The 17805-nt window shown below is 44.9% G+C and overlaps 1 protein-coding gene across 1 annotated transcript; it reads left to right on the top strand.

Annotated features, from left to right (window-relative positions):
* The first annotated feature begins 1849 nt into the window (after nucleotides 1–1849).
* On the top strand, nucleotides 1850–8742 carry nacc1b (nucleus accumbens associated 1, BEN and BTB (POZ) domain containing b). Its single transcript, XM_070828233.1, has 7 exons — nucleotides 1850–1975; nucleotides 2969–3211; nucleotides 4427–4624; nucleotides 6221–6686; nucleotides 7471–7768; nucleotides 8134–8231; nucleotides 8394–8742. Exons 1-7 carry the CDS (start codon nucleotides 1850–1852, stop codon nucleotides 8720–8722), a joined length of 1758 nt encoding a protein of 585 aa, XP_070684334.1. The 3' UTR covers nucleotides 8723–8742.
* The last annotated feature ends 9063 nt before the right edge of the window (nucleotides 8743–17805 follow it).

Here is a 17805-nt window from a genome sequence, read left to right as displayed (position 1 = left end):
TGTTGCATGAGAAGATTAATGTTGTTGCACACGCCTTAGATAACGTAAATTGCTCTTAATTCTGTGGCGCTTAATGCTGATATGATCACCGGCTTGTGATCACTGACATTTTGTTGTATGCAAGTATGATGGCGAAGCTGAAATGAATTAGTCGATCAGCTGGTAAGTGATTGTGTTAAATACCATGTTGAATAAAAATCCAGCTGCTGCATTATGTGGAGGTGCAGTTTTCCAACTCGTCACAAACTGAAAAGAACACTTGGAAGTCGACACCTTGGGCGCTTGCCTTGGGTGTTGTCTATAGAGTAAGCAATCAGTCATAAAATAATGGATATATAATTGATAAAGTTGATTAGTTTGCAGTCAGAATCACGCTGCAGTGAAGCAACTTGCTCCATGTACATTAGCTAATGATGCAGACCAGAGCCTGAAGGGTGAATGAATAACCTTTTTCTAGTTCTAGACATTCTTCATACTTAAGGAGATATCTGAACCTTTTTCTTATTATCCAGAAGTTTGACTTTTCTTTATTTATTTTTTTTGTTCAGTTCAGCCGAGCAGACAGAAATGAGTTAGTCTGACACTGCAGTTCAGCGAGACTCAAGACCATCCTCGAAATTGTGTTGAGTGTTGGAGCAAAGTTATAAAAATGCTGAAATTTCTGTTGACCTGCACTCTCTGTGACCTTTTGGTCTTTGGCAGACGCACCGTTATCCACAGCATTTGTAAGCAGAGCTGGCGGTGATGCAGCGGCCTGCTGTTCAGGTTACTAGGTCTCGTCTGCGGGGTCTTGCTCCCAGTGGAGGAACAAGGCTAATCGCTATCATATTGTTTCCTATTAGTGGTTTGTTTTGGGCAGTGGCCAGGGTAGGAGCTCAGCATCATCTAGTCACAACCAGCTACTGTCCAAATACTTGTGCGTGTCCGCTCGGCTCGTACGCCATCAGTCACTTGGAGGTCTTGTGTAAAATGTGTTTGTTCAGTAGACCAGTGACTCACCTTCTTGTCCTCATCTGTTTACTTCTGCTCCAGCACACTATACGTTGTGCACTTATAAACAAAAATAAAGGGTCCACTTGTAAGTGATGCCTTCGGCCTTGAGCAAAAAAAAAAGACTTTAGCGATAGATTTATTGTTCTTTTTTTCTTTCCTCGTTGTGAGTTTGACAGTTCCTCCACTTCTGATCACAGGCCTCTTTGTTGGGTGGTGACGAAGACGAGCGAAATAGACGAGTTATGTAAGCGACTGTGTTTTGACTGAGAAGGAGCGTCGAGAAAATAACAAAGTAGGCCAAAACACCACCGAACAGTTTATTAGCTGTGAATTAGACGTAATGAAACAAGGTTGGGGGAAAAAAGAGAGAGATGGCTTATATAACTGTCGCTGGTGGCCCAAAATTCTCTTTCATTTGGAAGTTAGTTTTGAATTAAAGTTGTTTACCAAATACTTAATTCATAAATCATCATACGCTTTACTTACCCTGTTTCTTTATTTTAAGTCTTTCCTCCCTCCTCGTGTCTTTCGCCCATCTTCCAGTCCTCCTTTACTCTGCTATTCTTGTTTCAACCTTCCTTTATTTACAGTTTCCTCTTCACCTCATCTTATCCTCTCTCCCTCATCGCTTTTCTGACGCCTCTCTGTTCACCCATTCCTCACGCCCTTCCTCATCTGCACAACCCTGTCATCCCTTCATCTCTCTATCGCTCTTTTTCCCTCCAAATAAGTCCCTCTTCTCTCATCCCGTCCGTTCATCTCTTTTATAACCTGTCGGCGATGCCGGCCCTGTGATCCCTTCTCTGACTTCCACTTCTGTGTTTCCTGCAGACCCTGTGGTGCTGGGCAGAGCGTTATGGCTCAGACGCTGCAGATGGCGATCCCTAACTTTGGCAACAACATCCTGGAGTGTCTGAACGAACAGCGACTGCAGGGCCTCTACTGTGATGTCTCCGTGGTCGTCAAGGGACACGCCTTCAAGGTCCCCAAAAATTTATTTTTTTTGTTTCTTTTTAGCTGATACCTATTAAAGGAATGACTGCATCATGTCAGAGTTGTATAAAAGATCAACTGGGAGCTGCACAGTGTGACCGCTGTCCTCTGTTGTTGGTTACAAAGCAGAGAAGATTGTGTGTCAGTGAGTTTCAGTAAGTTTGCTCACAGAACGACATTTTCCTGTTGGTCATCTTACCTGCTAAGTATCTGCTGGTATATGCTGAGATCATAGACGTTTTAATAATTTAGCTTCATCATGAAATATAAACTTGCAGTAAAAGGCAGCAGCTTTTGAGCTAAATAATATTCAGAATGAATTCATACTTACTTTTCTCAAACGGGAGAAAGGCAAAATAGAATCAAAAGTGTTGTCGTTGAAACAAAATGCTTGAGAAGAGTTTTGTTTTTAATTTCTTCTCTCGCCCGGTGGCCCTGAAGGTCTGGTCGTGAGGGCTGCAGCAAGGTGTAATTGGTTCTGCAGTGAATATATTGACAAGATTTTGGTCAAAATCAATTGGTAAGACAGGAAAATATGGTCCAGGTCAGAAATAGATTTTCTGAGCTCCTCTCACCTCACAAGGGGAGTAAATCATTGGCTTTTCCACCGCTCAATGCGATTTCAATTTGTAAGGCTACAGTTAGGAAATTTGACTGTATTTCAGAAGTTACTGCAAGTTGGATACAATTGATGTGATCAATGCCTTCAGAAAATGAATGCTCCTTTTCAGTTGCATCTCATAGTAGATTCCACCAAAGGCAGGTTAACTGTGAACGTGGCTGAGGTGAAGCCCGTCTTCCTCTGCATGTTTTTTGTGCAGACTCATGGAACCAGTATGAATATTTATAGTTTAAATGTACCCAGATCAGCTGTGTTTTACAATATGGATCTTGATATTCACATTGCATGGACTGCGATCAGAATCCATATGTTCATATGACGTTGTCCTGACTTACCTTTCCCCGCTGTTTTCCCCCTCAGGCCCACCGTGCGGTGCTGGCAGCCAGCAGCTCCTACTTCAGGGATCTGTTCAACGCCGGGGGGAAGAGCTCGGTGGTGGAGCTGCCCCCGGCCGTGCAGCCACAGAGCTTCCAGCAGATCCTGGCCTTCTGCTACACAGGACGCCTCAGCATGAACGTCGGAGACCAGTTCCTGCTCATGTACACTGCAGGCTTCCTCCAGATCCAACAGATCATGGAGAAAGGCACAGAGTTTTTCCTCAAGGTAACCTGCTAATGAAGCGTTCAGTGATTAAGGAGTTGAGTTAAGGTGTAGAACTGTTGGTAAAAAGGTGATAAATACATGGGAATATTTCTATACATCTGAATATCCTCCTCAATCATTTTTAAATCAAGGTAGTAAACTGAATCAGACATAAGTAAAATGGCCTTTTTTAATGTGGTTCCACCGTGGCACCTGTTGTGTGTGACATTATGTTATCATGGGGTGTCTGCATTTGTAGACACGTTCTTGTGACTCAAGAATAATTGAAATGTCGCACCGCCACTACAGGTTCCCTCTATAGTAGCAGATGATCTGATTAGATTGGAGTGCCTTGCTGCATAAATCTGCATATTAATGAGGAAAGCTGATTTCCTTTTGAAAGTAACCCTTAACGCCTGCAGACACAGAGTTGATACGGTACCTGCTATGTGTTACATGAAGTATGTTAAGAAAGATTCCAGGATTTGCTGCTGCAGGGTGTGCTAAGTTGCTGACTGGGCTTAAAGTGCTGGTTGTCAGACATGGAGTTTAGCTACTCCATCAGCTGCTTTGGCGAGCTCCCAAGGAAATATTGGGAATTTAAGTCTGACTCTGAAAATCACTTCAGCTTATAGTATAGTGGAGGCAGTTAATTTGGTACAAAAGTAGGTAAAACAGGTCACATAACACTAGTTATCAAACTTTGTTACTAACACCAAACCTTTATTTAACGAATGTAACCCAAGACTGCAGTAAATAATTCTTTATCAATTCTAATTCTGCCTATTTTAATGTTTTCAATTGTCATATATGTAGCAGCAGTCTCAAACCTAAAGATATTCACTTTCACAAGCACATAAAGGAGAACAGCAGCAAACCTTGACATGTGAGAAGCTGGAGCCAAATCAGTCATTTGTCTTTACTGCAATGGCTTCAGACACTCGGTATCCGTATCGTCTTATCTTTGCAGCTCTAATAGAAGCGTATTTTGTTACAAGCAGTCAGTAACTTTACCTAAAACTGGCAATGTTTTGATTGGAATCAGGAACTGATCTGATCACAGAGCTGTGATCATGAATAGGAGCAGATATTTGGTGCTTCACAAGGTTAAGACGGGGGAATTACAGCATTTTTAAAGCTGCATAAACTTTAAGTTGTGGTACGACATGTCGTTTATATTTTCATAAGCGACGATGAAATGAAACTGGAGTCCTTCTTTTATCACCACGCCTCCAGGTCTCCTCTCCAAGCTGTGACTCCCAAGGCCTCCACACTGAGGAGACCCCGACCTCCGAGCCTCAGAGCCCCGTCACTCAAACAGTGGGCGGCGGCGGCGGCGGTGGAGGAGTCGGAGTCGGCGGCGGCACCACGGGTAGACCCTCTTCGTGTCTGACGCCCCTCCCCCTGGTGTCCAAGGTGAAGACGGAACAGACGGCCACCACGCCTCAGCCCACCCCACAGCCGCAGCAGGTAGGCGGCGTCTGATCATCTTAAAACAAGCAAAGTGTCGCATTGATGAAGTAATTAACAACACGTAGGTTCTCCAGGTCTGTCTGTGGATAATGTGAAGCAGTCTGGAAAAATTACACCATTTCAGTAATAACGTCATTTGAAACAGGGCATCGTGAGTGGGCGTCCTTGAGTTCGAGATTTGAAAAGGCTTTGTTAGACTTTCACGGAAAGCTCTCGCTTCCAGTAGCTCCAGCTACAAAAAAAAAAAAAAAAAAAAATCATCATCTTGTTGAAATGGCAACTGAAAAGCTTATTTAAAAAAAAAACACCATATATTCGTGTTTTTTGACAAATCCTAACCTGAAGGTTATTTCAGGCAAAGGCGCAAGTTATTTTAGAGGTCAGAAGTGGTCATTGAAAGCGTGTTCAGTCAACCGCTGTATAAGAACATTAACTGGAGGTGACGGAGGGGCTTAATATTGAGAAGAATATGATTTGTGTTTTTATCACATTACCATATTAATGAGCTGTGGGTGTTAAGGGAGCACTAACTGTAGTAAACAGTTTGTCTCACTTCATTTATTGTCACATAACAATGCCTTAATACAAACATTAAAGAGGCTCATTTACTCAGTGTTTTTAGTTTTCTATTGAAAACAGTGATGTGAAATTAAAAATATTCAGCTTTTGGCTCTGAACTAAAGACGTGCTCCTTCCAAGAACTACATTTACCAGACTTATGTGTCGTATGTACTCATCAGGTACTGTAAAAGCTTCAAAATGAGTTTTTAGCTTTAGCTCACACACACAAAAAAAAATAAATTCTAAATGTCAAGTCAGGCGAGCAGAAATACAGGTGAGAGAGAGAGAGAGAGAGAGAGAGAGAGGAGAACCCAGCTTCTTTTGATCTAATTCAGAGGAAAGCGTGTACGTTCTGCCGTCCTCACCTTCAGTCTAAACTTTAACTATGATTTTGTTTTTCCTTCAGTTTTGATTTGTTCACACTTACAGACTCGTAACTGTGTAACAGAGTCATTTAAATGTTGCCAGATTTGTCAGCAACTAGTGGCTCGAGAGAAGTATATGGATTAATTTGCCAGAGACTAATTGAGCTACCATTTGACACTTAGCAAGTGTGGCTGGGTATCGAACGTCAGCCCCTTTTTTTTTTGGGTACTTACTGAAATGTAAGTATTGACTGCTGGATACTGAAAGTTCGAGTTTAAATCGGCTACTTCCTGATTAAAATCAAAGTTCAGTGTTATGTTACTGAATGTAATATAGAGTTATTTTGAGTAGAATTTAGACGAGAAACACAATTTCATGTGATTTTCGTCTCTGTAAAGAAGATTTGGTATCATAGAGACTGTCAACGTGTTCGTTTTGATCCTGTTTGAGGAGATCAATATGACATTTGCAAACCAGGAAGCCATATTAAAGGTTGTTCTGTCATTTTGACCCCTGACGGTTGTTGTTGTGTAATTGATATGTATGTTTTTATATGTTGGTTTGTGTTTATTAATTGTTAAATGGTAAATAAGATGAATAACCACCCTTTATCTCTCTCCCGCTCAGCAGGAGGGCTCTCCCTACTCGGTGGTCTGCACCCCCGTGGCCAAGCGGCTGTGGGAGGGGGGCAACCGTGATGGGGGCGGGGGGTCTGGAGGGGGCGGAGGAGGGGGGATGAGAAAGGCCGCACGCTACTCTTCCTCCTCCTCTTCCTCCTCCTCCTCCAACAACATTACCCAGGATGCCTCTGGGCGCGGACCTGCAGCCAACGCTGCCATGATGGGCGGCGGCACGGCTTCAATGGGAGGGGCCGGACTCAACAGTAACCATAACAACAACAACAACAACAACAACAACGGCGGGACCCCTGAAGGCACTAGCCCGGGCACACTGAGTATGTACACCAGCGACTCGCCAATCAGTTACCACGACGACGAGGAAGAAGACGAAATAACAGATGACAGCGCCGAGGAGCAGTACAGACAAATCTGCAACATGTACACCATGTACAGCATGCTGAACGCCGGAGCAACAGGTGAGCCTGAACGCAGCAGGCTCAGAGGTCCACTTCATCTCAGTGTCGCTGTGCATCCACGTAAATCTAAAGTTTTAGTCTGACTACACGTCGTTTGTTTCTCCAAACTTCTCTGGAGTGGATGTTAAGCTTATGAAATGTTTATAGTCTCTTAAATATTCAAACACTGGTGGTTATACGAGCAGTTTATTCAAAATACAGGAGAAATGCCCATAAAGTCAGTTGAACAGGATAAATGTCATGTTGCACCACATCATGTTTTAGTTGTTGGTTCTAAAGGCCTTTTAATGTTTAAGGTCCAGGGGTTTGATTTGAGAACAAGTTGTTCAGGTTGTCCTTCCTCTGGACAGATGGTCCGATGTCCCGCTGGATTTGTATTCTCCAGTTCCAAATGATCAAAGTAAAAACATTTTAGGAAGTGATTTTAATGCACAACTGTAGGCAAAGAAGCAGCCAATGCAAAGTGTGATTGGCTTTGAGATAAATCACTCCAAAGTGCGTCGAAAGGATTTTAACACACTCCTATTACGGTGAAAATTAGAGAATTATGACGTTTTTTTTTTCTGTTTATTTGGACTCTGAGTTTAATGTTACCATGGTTACAAGTTACGGGCTTATTGGTTAGGTATCTTTACTGAAACAGATGTTAGTTAGAGATTTGGTCGTCATCCTATACATTCAGAACAGTTTAGTTGAACTGCAATACTTTTGCATTTACACAGTTTTTATGTGCACACTCCAGCCAGTAGAAAACTGTTAACAATCCATCATCGTCATGCCTCAGTGGTCGGAGAGCGGGTGGAGGCCCTTCCAGACATGGCCCCGGACTCAGGCGGCGGGCGCGGGGGCAGAGGGGCGCGGTCCCGGCAGGACCTGGCATCGCTGCCCGCCGAGCTCATCAGCCAGATCGGAAACCGCTGCCACCCGAAGCTGTACGAAGAAGGCGACCCGGCGGAGAAGCTGGAGCTGGTGAGCGGCACCTCCGTGTTCATCTCCCGCGCCCAGCTCATGAACTGCCACGTCAGCGCCGGCACCCGCCACAAAGTGCTGCTCAGACGCCTGCTGGCCGCGTTCTTTGACAGGTCGGTGTTCAACGAGTTTCACCTACAGCGTTTGATTTGTCAAATGTAGTGAGGAGGTGTGTGTGTGTGTGTGTGTGTGGGGGGGGATGAGCAATATAATGAAGAGAGTATTTTCCAGGCTGCAGTGAATTATAGACTGAACTACGCTACGATCACAGTGGATCCACCTCTGGCATTGAATCAATTGTTCTTATCAACCTACTTAGGTTTGAAAATGTTATTTTTGAAGACATTGTGCATCTTTGAATGCACCACAGCATGTCTTTTCTTCTGTAGAGGATTATTCACTTATGATTTAGTTTGTGTGCCTTTTTATATCTGCTGTTGAGTTCATGGGGTTTTTTTTTTTTTTTCCTCTTGCTCAGGAGCACTTTGGCCAACAGCTGTGGAACTGGCATCCGCTCTTCAACCAACGACCCCAGTCGTAAACCTCTGGACAACAGAGTGCTGCACGCTGTCAAATGTGAGTCATTCAGAGACACTCGAACACAACGTTTTCAATAAATCCTGCGAGGCACATTTGGAGCCGTCCTCATGCACAGTTAGCCTCAGCAGCCTTGAAATGTTTTGCCTTTGGCGTTTGGCCCGTGGGTTCAGTTTTTCATCCTCCTTTCCCTTCCTCCAGTTTACTGCCAGAACTTTGCGCCGAGTTTCAAGGAGAGCGAGATGAACGCCATCGCGGCCGACATGTGCACCAACGCGCGGCGCGTCGTCCGCAAGAGCTGGATCCCCAAGCTTAAACTGCTGATGGCCGACAGCGACGCCTACTCCGCCTTCCTGGCCGACAGCGTGAAGATGGAGGCCGACGCGCTGGGGGCGGACCAGGGCTTTGACGCCGCCTCCCTGGAAGCCGTGGCGGCAGCGGCCGCTGCCAACAGCAACGACGTGGGAGGTGGAGCCACGCCATCAGACACCCTCCAGGGGACAGGAGGAGACGGCAGCACTTTGTTTTGAGTGAGTGAAGGGACAGATAGATGAATGGACAGATGGACAGATTGATGGAGGGAGGGGTGGCATTACTGCGGGCGATGAGTAGAGAACGATGGGCGCTGTGGTCGCGATGACAGCTGTCACTCGTCCCCTGGCCGCCGTGTGTTTGGGGATCTGTTTCTTCTTTTACGCCTCCTCTGGTCAGTTTGTTCTGCTTTCCTTCCTTCGTTTTGTCCACGTTTCTGTCTCTCTCGGCAGCCCAGAATGCCTCTCTCCGGGTTGTTCATCCCTCCTTTTTCAGGTGGAGAGAGACCGAAAGACGGAGAGAGAAAGGTGGCAGAGGGAGGAGGGTGACAAACACACCCCCCCCCACCTCTTCATTCCTCTGCAACCTTTCGAGACCTGATTGTTTCAGCCTTTATTTTTTTATGTTTTTAAAGTGTGTACTGTCACTAAGGCCCTTGTCTTACCATAATCAATCACAGACATTCCCTGGGGAGGGGGGTGGGGGGAGGGGTAATCCTGTTTGGAGAAAGTGATATTTCCTTCCCCAAACTCCGGTAACACTGTTGTTTTGATATTGAATGTATGCGTGGCGAAGCATCCGAACCGCAGCGTTGTAAGTCAGTGGAGGATGAGTGAGCTTGTACAGAGCCCTTTTTTTTTTTTTTTTTATTATTCGTTGTAGGTTTTGCTTCATTTCGTCTGGACGGCCAGATGGAAGCTTCTCTGAGAGCGTGCAGTTGATGAGGTCAGGGGCTGAAATGAGTATTAATGTGTATATTGGCATGGTTTATGATCTCCCCGACCCCACCAACCATGCTCCTTAGCCCCTGCCGGGCATGCTGGGAAACTGAGCCACCAGTCCTTAGGTTAAATGCTGGTGAGTTCTGGTTGACAGTGTGGTGGCAGGTGGAAAAAAACTAAAGTCTACTTGACTAAAACCTCCCCCCCCGCCCCCAACCTCCCCCACTTTCTGACCCTAAAATGTAAAAATAGATAATTTCAGTACCCCCTTTTGTTTTTTTAGCGTGAGATTTTTTTTTGCCAAGCTTCCTGGGGGAGAGGAAACTTGTTACCGATGATTGTCAGAGAGTTTGCGCGTGATAAATGCACTGTGTTATTTCCTGCGGTATGAGTACAATCGAAACTACGTTTTTGTACGTATCAGAAAGAGAAGAGGGGTGGTTTTATGTAAAAAATGCAAAAAAGAGAGAAAAAATAGAAGCTGAAATCCAATTTATATCTCTGTTTATCACCCTGTTTTTTTTTTTTTGTTTTTTTTAAATCTGAATGAAAGTCGTGAAATATCCAAAGCGAGTTTCTGCCTGTGAGCTTGGGAACGATTTGTGTGTGTGTGTGTGTGTGTGTGTGTGTGTGTGTGTGTGTGTGAAGATACAGCTGTGATGTTCTATTGTACTCGGCTCATGTTTAAATTGTTTTCCCTAAGAATATTCGCAGCCATGCCAGTTAGCTGCACAGGCTCTGCTGCCTGGATGCGTGCTCGCCTGGCATGGACCAAGGTGCTAATTCAGGCATTGGTACATTGCAAGGCATACAGCTCTGTGTGTGTATGTGTAGGTGTGTGTTTGAACGGTCACACTCTGTGTGTGTGTGTGTGTGTGTGTGTGTGTGTGTGTGTGTGTGTGAGTGCTGCAGCAGAGCGAGTGAGCGGGAGGCCAGACGGTGTGTTTTCACACACGCTTGGTCGATTCATTCACCCATCACTGCAGTGAGCACACATACAGGCTAATACGCATTTGGGCGCTGTCAGCCGCATCAGCTACAGTACACCAGAGCAACGTGGGAATTAAAGGGGAATTACACCAAAGCAGACCTGAAAGGCTGTTGTTCGTCATATGTGAGCGCTCACCTTAAATTCACGTTGATTAACGAAGCTACAGTAGATGACGTCGATGGAAAAGGCAAAGTTTCGCTGCCATGGTCGAAAGTCGTGTCGGTTTGGCTGAGAGGTTGCCGGCTTTTATTTGAGGCATGCAGAAATGTAAAAGGGAAGCTGCTAAATAATGGAAATCACAAGAAGAATGTTGGCATAGAAACAACCCTGAAAGTCATACTGCAGTCATATTTGCCTTTTGATACTTGCGTGGCTGTGCGGTAGCTCTCAGAAAGAAAAGAACAAGAATACAGAACATGATCGTCTCCCTTTGGAAAAACTGACCTCCACAGCACAGCTGAATAGTGTCATCAGTCGGCGCCTGAAGAGGGCTTTTTGCTCTTAAGTTTGAGGCTGAATAGAGGGGCTGCAAGTGAACTTCTTGATTTAGTGCCACTGACCTCGGCATATTTTTAATCATAAAATCGACCCCAGACAATCAAGGTAAAGTCAGTCTTTCTTGGTGGTCTTGTAAGACCTGATGAAAGCAGTAGTTTGAATAACATGGAAGCAAAGTTAGCCAACTGTAAATGAACGTGTTCTGTCATGTGTTGGTAAAAAAACAGATTTGACCAACGTCCAAACTACACACGGCCCGTTAAGTTTGTGTCTACGAAGCGAACGCGGTCAAACCAGATTCACACAAATCTAAGATCCGTTTTTTTTTTTAGATGAACGTCAAGACACCAGAGCAGCCAAGATGACGACTGTGGGGAAGTCGTGTCAAGGTGTCGTCGGTCTTTGTTGCATCAGAGAAATTTAGATTTAATCTTGCTAATGAATCAGTGACATAAAATGTTGCACAGGCGTCGATGATGGTGGAAGTGACAGATGGTGCTGACGGTGTAAAGTGTAGTTGCACTACAGTGTCATACTTCAGTAGATGGTTATTATTAAGAAACTGATTACGCACCAACGACCACTTTAGTCTTAACTCTGGTGTTTTATTTATTTAATGATGGAAGTATTTAGTGGCACTAGATGACATGGAAAGTTTCACTCTGGAGCCCCGAGTGCTGACGTTTCTCTGCATGAAACAATTTGGCAAAAAGGCTCAGACTGGAAACGGTGTGTTTCCGTGAAGTGATAACAAGCAGTCCCAAAGTGATGCACTGTGATGTGTTATGGAGGCCAGCGAGCACCAGCCACAGTCACTCTGGTTTGGTATTTGGCAGAACCGGCGGTCACATCGAAGCTCGTCTGGTCGGCAAGACGCCTCAGCGAAACTCCAATGTGACGCGTCGACTGTAGGGGGCAGCGGTGAGCCTTCGTCGTCACGGTGCCGTCATTGTTAAAAAAGGGAACGCGCTGAATGTTTAATTCGACAGATGATCCAGCTGTTGCATCCGTGTTTCTATGTTTTACTCCCCCTGTTGTCACGTCATGTGATCGTCTGCTAGGACCGGCGAACCAAACTGATCGGTACATTATTATCTAATACGCTTTACATATTTACACACTGATATATTATAGACTTGTTTTATTGTAAATTAGGCTTTTTTGACACAACTGATAAGACGTTGTTTTTCTACAGATTTGGCATCTTTTGGTGGTGTGTGTGTTTCTTTTTTTTTTTTTAAATGATAAAAAAAAACCTCAAGCACCTTATTGCCAGTGTGGCAACAGAAGTGGGCAGAGGCCGCTGTGTTGAACCGTTCAGTCACTGTCACGGGTTTATATTGATGTTTGGCCGAGCACACACACACACACACACATGCACACACACAGACCCTGAAGGTGAAAGGTCGTTAAACCGTCTCTTAAGCGAAACACAGAATCAGCGCTGCACAAAGTCTTAAAGTTGAAAACACCCCGGAGAAGAACCAAAAACAGCCTCTGAGGCGTCACCTAACCTGTCTGGAACTGAACCAGTTTTGTAGACCAGTGTTATAAAATAATTGTCCGCTTTTGAGGAAAGATGTTTACGTTTTTTTAATACATTTACATGTATTTCAAGTTTTTTTTATTATTTCTTATTAAAAAAAAAAAAAAAAGGCTATCGTTCAAAGAACCCTTGGTCCTGAGACAAGCACCTAAAAGTCCCACAGCGGGGTTTAAACTGGGGGCTTTTTAAAAAAGATATATATATATATTTTATTTTGAATCCCCACCGTGCCCCACCCTCTATTCTGGAGCACATGGTACGATCCGTGGAGACCAAGTTCAGTAACTGAGGACACAGGCCAAAAGAAGCGTGAGGGATGCAGAAAGAAAGAATAAAAGCGATTGGCAGGGAGGAGGAGGAGGTGGTGGGGGGGGGAGAAGATGGAGGAGACAGTTTGCACATTTCTGTTTTTTATTTTTTCTAAAAAGAATCTTTCTATTCCTATGCTTTGTTTAAAACCGCCGCCTTAAATGAGGAAAAAAAAAAAATTCTGAGAGAGGGAAGAAGAGGACAGTCTGAGCCTCCCTAGAGAGGAGGGATGAATGGGGGGTGGAGGTGGTGGGGTGGGGTGGGGGGGGTGGGACGCTCGAATGATTTGTGTGAATGCATGCATGCATACTGGTGTGTGTTTTTGCACGCGGTGTGTTGCAGGGTGGGTTTGGGAGCTGTTTGTGACGGCTTTGTGTGTGTGTGTGCGTCTGTGGGCGAACATAATGCGTGGGTGTGTTTTTAATGTGTGTGTGTGTGTGTGTGTGTCTGCATATTAATGTATGCACGCAGTTTTTTTTTCTTCTCCCTGCTCGCATCCCTCCATCTCCATTTATGGCATGTTAATGTCTGCCTCCTCACTCGAAAGAGCCTTTGACAGTGGTACAGTGTGTGTGTGTGTGTGTGTGTGTGTGTGTGTGTGTGTGTGTGTGTGTGTGTAATGCGCATGCCTATGCCAGGCTGGGTCTGCGTCTCGATCTATGTGCTGCATACGTGTGTGTCTGGCTTCATGTGGCGACTGCGCATGTCTGTCACTGTGTGTGGGTGGTTTGGGTGCTCAGCTCCGCAAGGTCTGTGTGTATATATATGTGTGTGTGTGTGTGTGTGTGTGTGTGAGTGGGTGGTATGTGCGCAGAGGTTGCGATGAGTGGCTGTTTGTTTTTGTCTTCCCTCTCTGCCTTACACACACACATCTGCAGAGTCACAGATCTATATCCACCGCACACAGCCTACACATCTGTGCCATATCAAAGCTGCACATGTACTGCGGCCATGTTGCACATCCTTGGCATCAAATATCTATTTTACATGTAGATGTTGTAAAACAGACTTGAGACAAAGCGCCTCATGAGCACTTTCTATCAGCTCTTCTGTTCACGGCTTTTTTTTTCCCCCCCTTTGTCCTCCCGAAGTATCCAGTAGCTTCCCCGGTAAACGTCCTGTACTTCTGCATGGGACAGCAGCACAAAACTGCAGCTAGGACACTGACACTTCTCCTCCTCCTCCTCCCCTCCTCCTCCTCCATCTCTTCGTTTCTTTCCTCAGCTCTCCTTTTCTTCCCTCCCTCTCTGTCCTCGCTTGTCTCTGTGTTTCTCTGTTTTCCATTTTCTTTGTTTACATCTCTTTCAGCCTCGTCTCCTCTTTGTGTATACATTTCTACATCTCTCGCCCGCTGTCCCCCTATGTCTCTCTCCATCTCACACACACACACACACACACACACACACACACACACACACACACACACACACACACACACAGAGGAAGGAGCTAAATGGTGTCGGTCCCTTGTTGCTTCATTACATAAACCATCATTTTCCATCCACCGCTGCTTCATTTCTGTTGACTCCATTTTCCTCATAGAATGCAAATCTCTACCAAACCTGCGAGTGTGTGTCTGTGTGTGTGTGTGTGTGTGTGTGTGTGTGTGTGTGTGTGTGTGCATGTGCACCGTCTACAACAACAGATGGGTCTGCCAAATATGTTGCTGCATGTGTGTGTATGCGCATCTGTGAGCTATTTGAATGCAAATATGCAAATAAATGGGCCTAGGTACATCTGACCAGGCACATCATGTGTGCAGGTGTGTGTGTGTGTGTGTGTGTGTGTGTGTGTGTGTGTGTGTGTGTGTGTGTGTGTGTGTGTGTGTGTGTGTGTGTGTGTGTGCGCTGCCCACCCTCCTCTCATGGGACACTGTGGTCCAAATTTTTTTATTTACCTTTCAATATTGATGAGGAAGGTCTATCTGTCCCTATATTTCTGTGGCTGACAAATCAGAACGTCCCCACGAGAGACGCAGCCGATAATGACGCTAATATTGACCAGACTGTTGAACCAAGTGACGAAGTGGGGTTAAAAAAAATAATTACTACAATCCTAGACTTGAGCAGTGAGGAGAGGATGGCAGGGAGGGAGGGAGGGAGGGAGGGAGGGAGGAGGTGGTGCTGTTCTTCCTGAGGAGGAGATGTTTGTTAAGAATCTCCCAGGACAGATGAGGCATTGCGGCAGTCTGCCGTCACATGAGCGAAGCCACAATCCAGACAAAGAGACAAGAGTGAGAGGAGAGAGAGAGAGAGAGAGAGGAGGCTAATGACAGAGAGGAGGGGGAGGAGGAGGAGGAGGTGGTGATCGTCTCTCTCTGGCCCTGTGCCACCAAGATAAATACCTGGGTGCTTGTTTGTTTATGTAGCGTGGCATTTTGCAGAAGGGTGGGGTCGTGGGCTGAATGGCTAAATGGTAGACTCGCCTAAATCCTTCAAAATGACCCCAGCGAGACGACGAGACACAAAGCTTCCAAACTTTAGCTGAGATTCGTCTGGAGAACAAAGAAAATGAGCTTTTTTTTTCTCCCACAAAGTTGAAATTGCACTAAAAATCTGTAAGAGTGTGTGTGGGGGGGGTGGGGAGGATGTCCAGAAACACAATTGGCTGAATGTTTTTACCCCGCTGTCCTTTTTAAAGCACTGCGACGTGATAATGTGAAGACATTCGTGCTGCGACTGTAGTGCTGATTTTTAGCCTCATCTGCAGTTGTTGCTGTGTGTTTTTATGTTGAGCAACAGATGAATCTTGATCTGCAGAAGAAAACAATAGATTTTGGGGTGAACAATCGCTAAAATCACCTAATTCAGCTTCCGTTGTGGTTCCAAATGTAAATATTTCCTCGTTTGCTCAGATAAATTGAATATCACCGGGGTTTTTTTTTTCTTTTTGAAGACTTCGGTCGAACAAGACGAGCAAATTCGAAGACCTCCCTTTTGGCTAAGAGAGCCGACCAAACAGTCTTTGGTGAAAGACGTGAAGTTAAGAGGCAGAGCTGTTGATGGGGAAATTAATCGTTAGAGGAAATATTCCAAATTTTCACAAGAAAAAAAGCAATAATGTGTAGTTTGATGTAATTTGATCAGCTGGCGACCCCTTGGATCCACCTAGTAGTGTTGGACCCCAGTGCTTTAAGCTTCTAATACACACAGGAAATGATTATTGAAGTTGAACATCTTGTGATTTTTTTTTTTTTTTTTTTGCACTGTGCAACATTTTGAGAAGAGAAGAATGTAGAAGTGGTGATTATTGAGGGTTTGGCCTGTTCTCCACATCCAGGGGTTTTTAAAGATGAAAGTTTTAGAGGAACTTGGCGTACTTCAAACAAGCACAGCGAAGGGATATTCTCTTTTTTTAAATATCTGTCTGTTTTCTGTTTAGTTTCCTCTTTGGTTTGGAGGAAATGTTACGAGCCGGTAGCTGAGAGCTACTGCGAGGAGAGAGAGAGAGAATGATTTACATAAAGAAGTTTTGAACACTCCTCTGCCCTGCAAAGAGCAAAAGTGAAACCTGGTCAGCCCAGCGTCATGGGCTGTACATCACACAATCTCTTTTTCTTTTTTAATTTTTAATGAAATCTAAACCTACCTGTGAGCTTTGACCGCGTAGAGGTCGTCACAGTTTGCAGCTTTTTGCCTCTTTGTAGGGCAGCTATGTCTGAGCACAGTTTTGCGACTAAAGGTTGAGCGGGGCCAGAGCAGACTCTTTTTATTTTATTTTCAAAGCGATGTGCGAGTTTGGTCGCGCTTTTAGAAGAGCTTTGTACACATTTAAAAAAAAAAAACAAAAAAAGAAAAGAAAAGAAAAAAAATTTGTTTTACATTTACGTTTCTCATTACGTTGTTGCTGTTTTTTTGTTTTTTTTTGTCTGTTTTCTACAGTTGAGCTAGTGTACTGTAGTCATTGAGAGTTATTTTAAGACAGATGCTACTAATAATTCAACATTAACACCTGTACGTAGAGTTGCCAAGTTGTGTAAAAAATAACAAAAAGAGAAAGAGGAGACATGGTTAGCTGTAAAATAGTTTAGAGAAAGAGAACCACATATTTTTGCATTGCGATTGTTGTATGACTGAAGTGCTGCGGGAGGGAGGGAGGGAGGGAGGGAGGGAGGGAGGGTTGGGCTTTTAATGCTGGACCAGATGTTTGGTTTTTATTGTACTACAGCTGTTGTCGGGCCGGGGTCAGGTGCTGCGGAAAGCAGACGGGCTGACCGATGGATGGATGGATGGACGGACAGCCGAGGCAAACGAAACACTGCTGGGCTCACATCATTTTAAGGCCACGAGTCTGAATGTCTGTTAAAAAAAAAAAAAAAAAGAACCGTTCATTGATAAAATCGTGCTCTCCATTGTCTTGTGACGATATAAATACATTTCCTAGCCAAGCTTGCACAAGCTTCCATTAAAAATCGACCCAAAGCAAGTTTACTTGACCTGGTTTTACGACCAGCTTCTCCACAAAGAATAAGCTACTGCTGCTTGACTGTTTTACTTACTTTAGATGTTACCTGGCGGCCAAATGGAGCTACTGCAGCTCAGAGAAAGCGGGGGGGCTCGGCGGCTGCAGTAATCCTCCACCGCCGCCAGACGGCGAGATCCCAAGAAGCAGTGATCCCACACAAGCTACGATTGTAACGAAAGAGTCTCGATCACTGTATTCATCCGAGCACCTTAACGGCAGGCCGCTGGAGGCTTCTGCTGCTCATTCACACAAATCCGACACAAGACACGCAAAACCCGCCAAAACGCCCACCGCACGTGGGCCAAGATGCCAAATAAAAGTCGTCAGTAGATTGAAAGTTGCTGACGTGACTTCCAAAAAGAAAAAAGGAAAAAAAAAAGAGCGCCGCAGCTGTTTTCGTGCTTTGAGTCGCCATCCACGCCTCGGCCCGTCTGGGTTTCTCTCCTGACGTCCCGTCTCGGCTGCCGAAACACAGAAAGGAGCAGAAGTGACGAGGAGAGAGTGGAATAATCTTTAAGAGAAAAAAATAAATGAATAAAAGCACCTTTGGGC

Source organism: Pempheris klunzingeri, chromosome 3, assembly GCF_042242105.1.
Source record: "Pempheris klunzingeri isolate RE-2024b chromosome 3, fPemKlu1.hap1, whole genome shotgun sequence".
NCBI classification, from domain to species: domain Eukaryota; kingdom Metazoa; phylum Chordata; class Actinopteri; order Acropomatiformes; family Pempheridae; genus Pempheris; species Pempheris klunzingeri.
The sequence above is the reverse complement of the archived record's forward strand: the minus strand, read 5'-3'. Positions and strand labels throughout refer to the sequence as shown.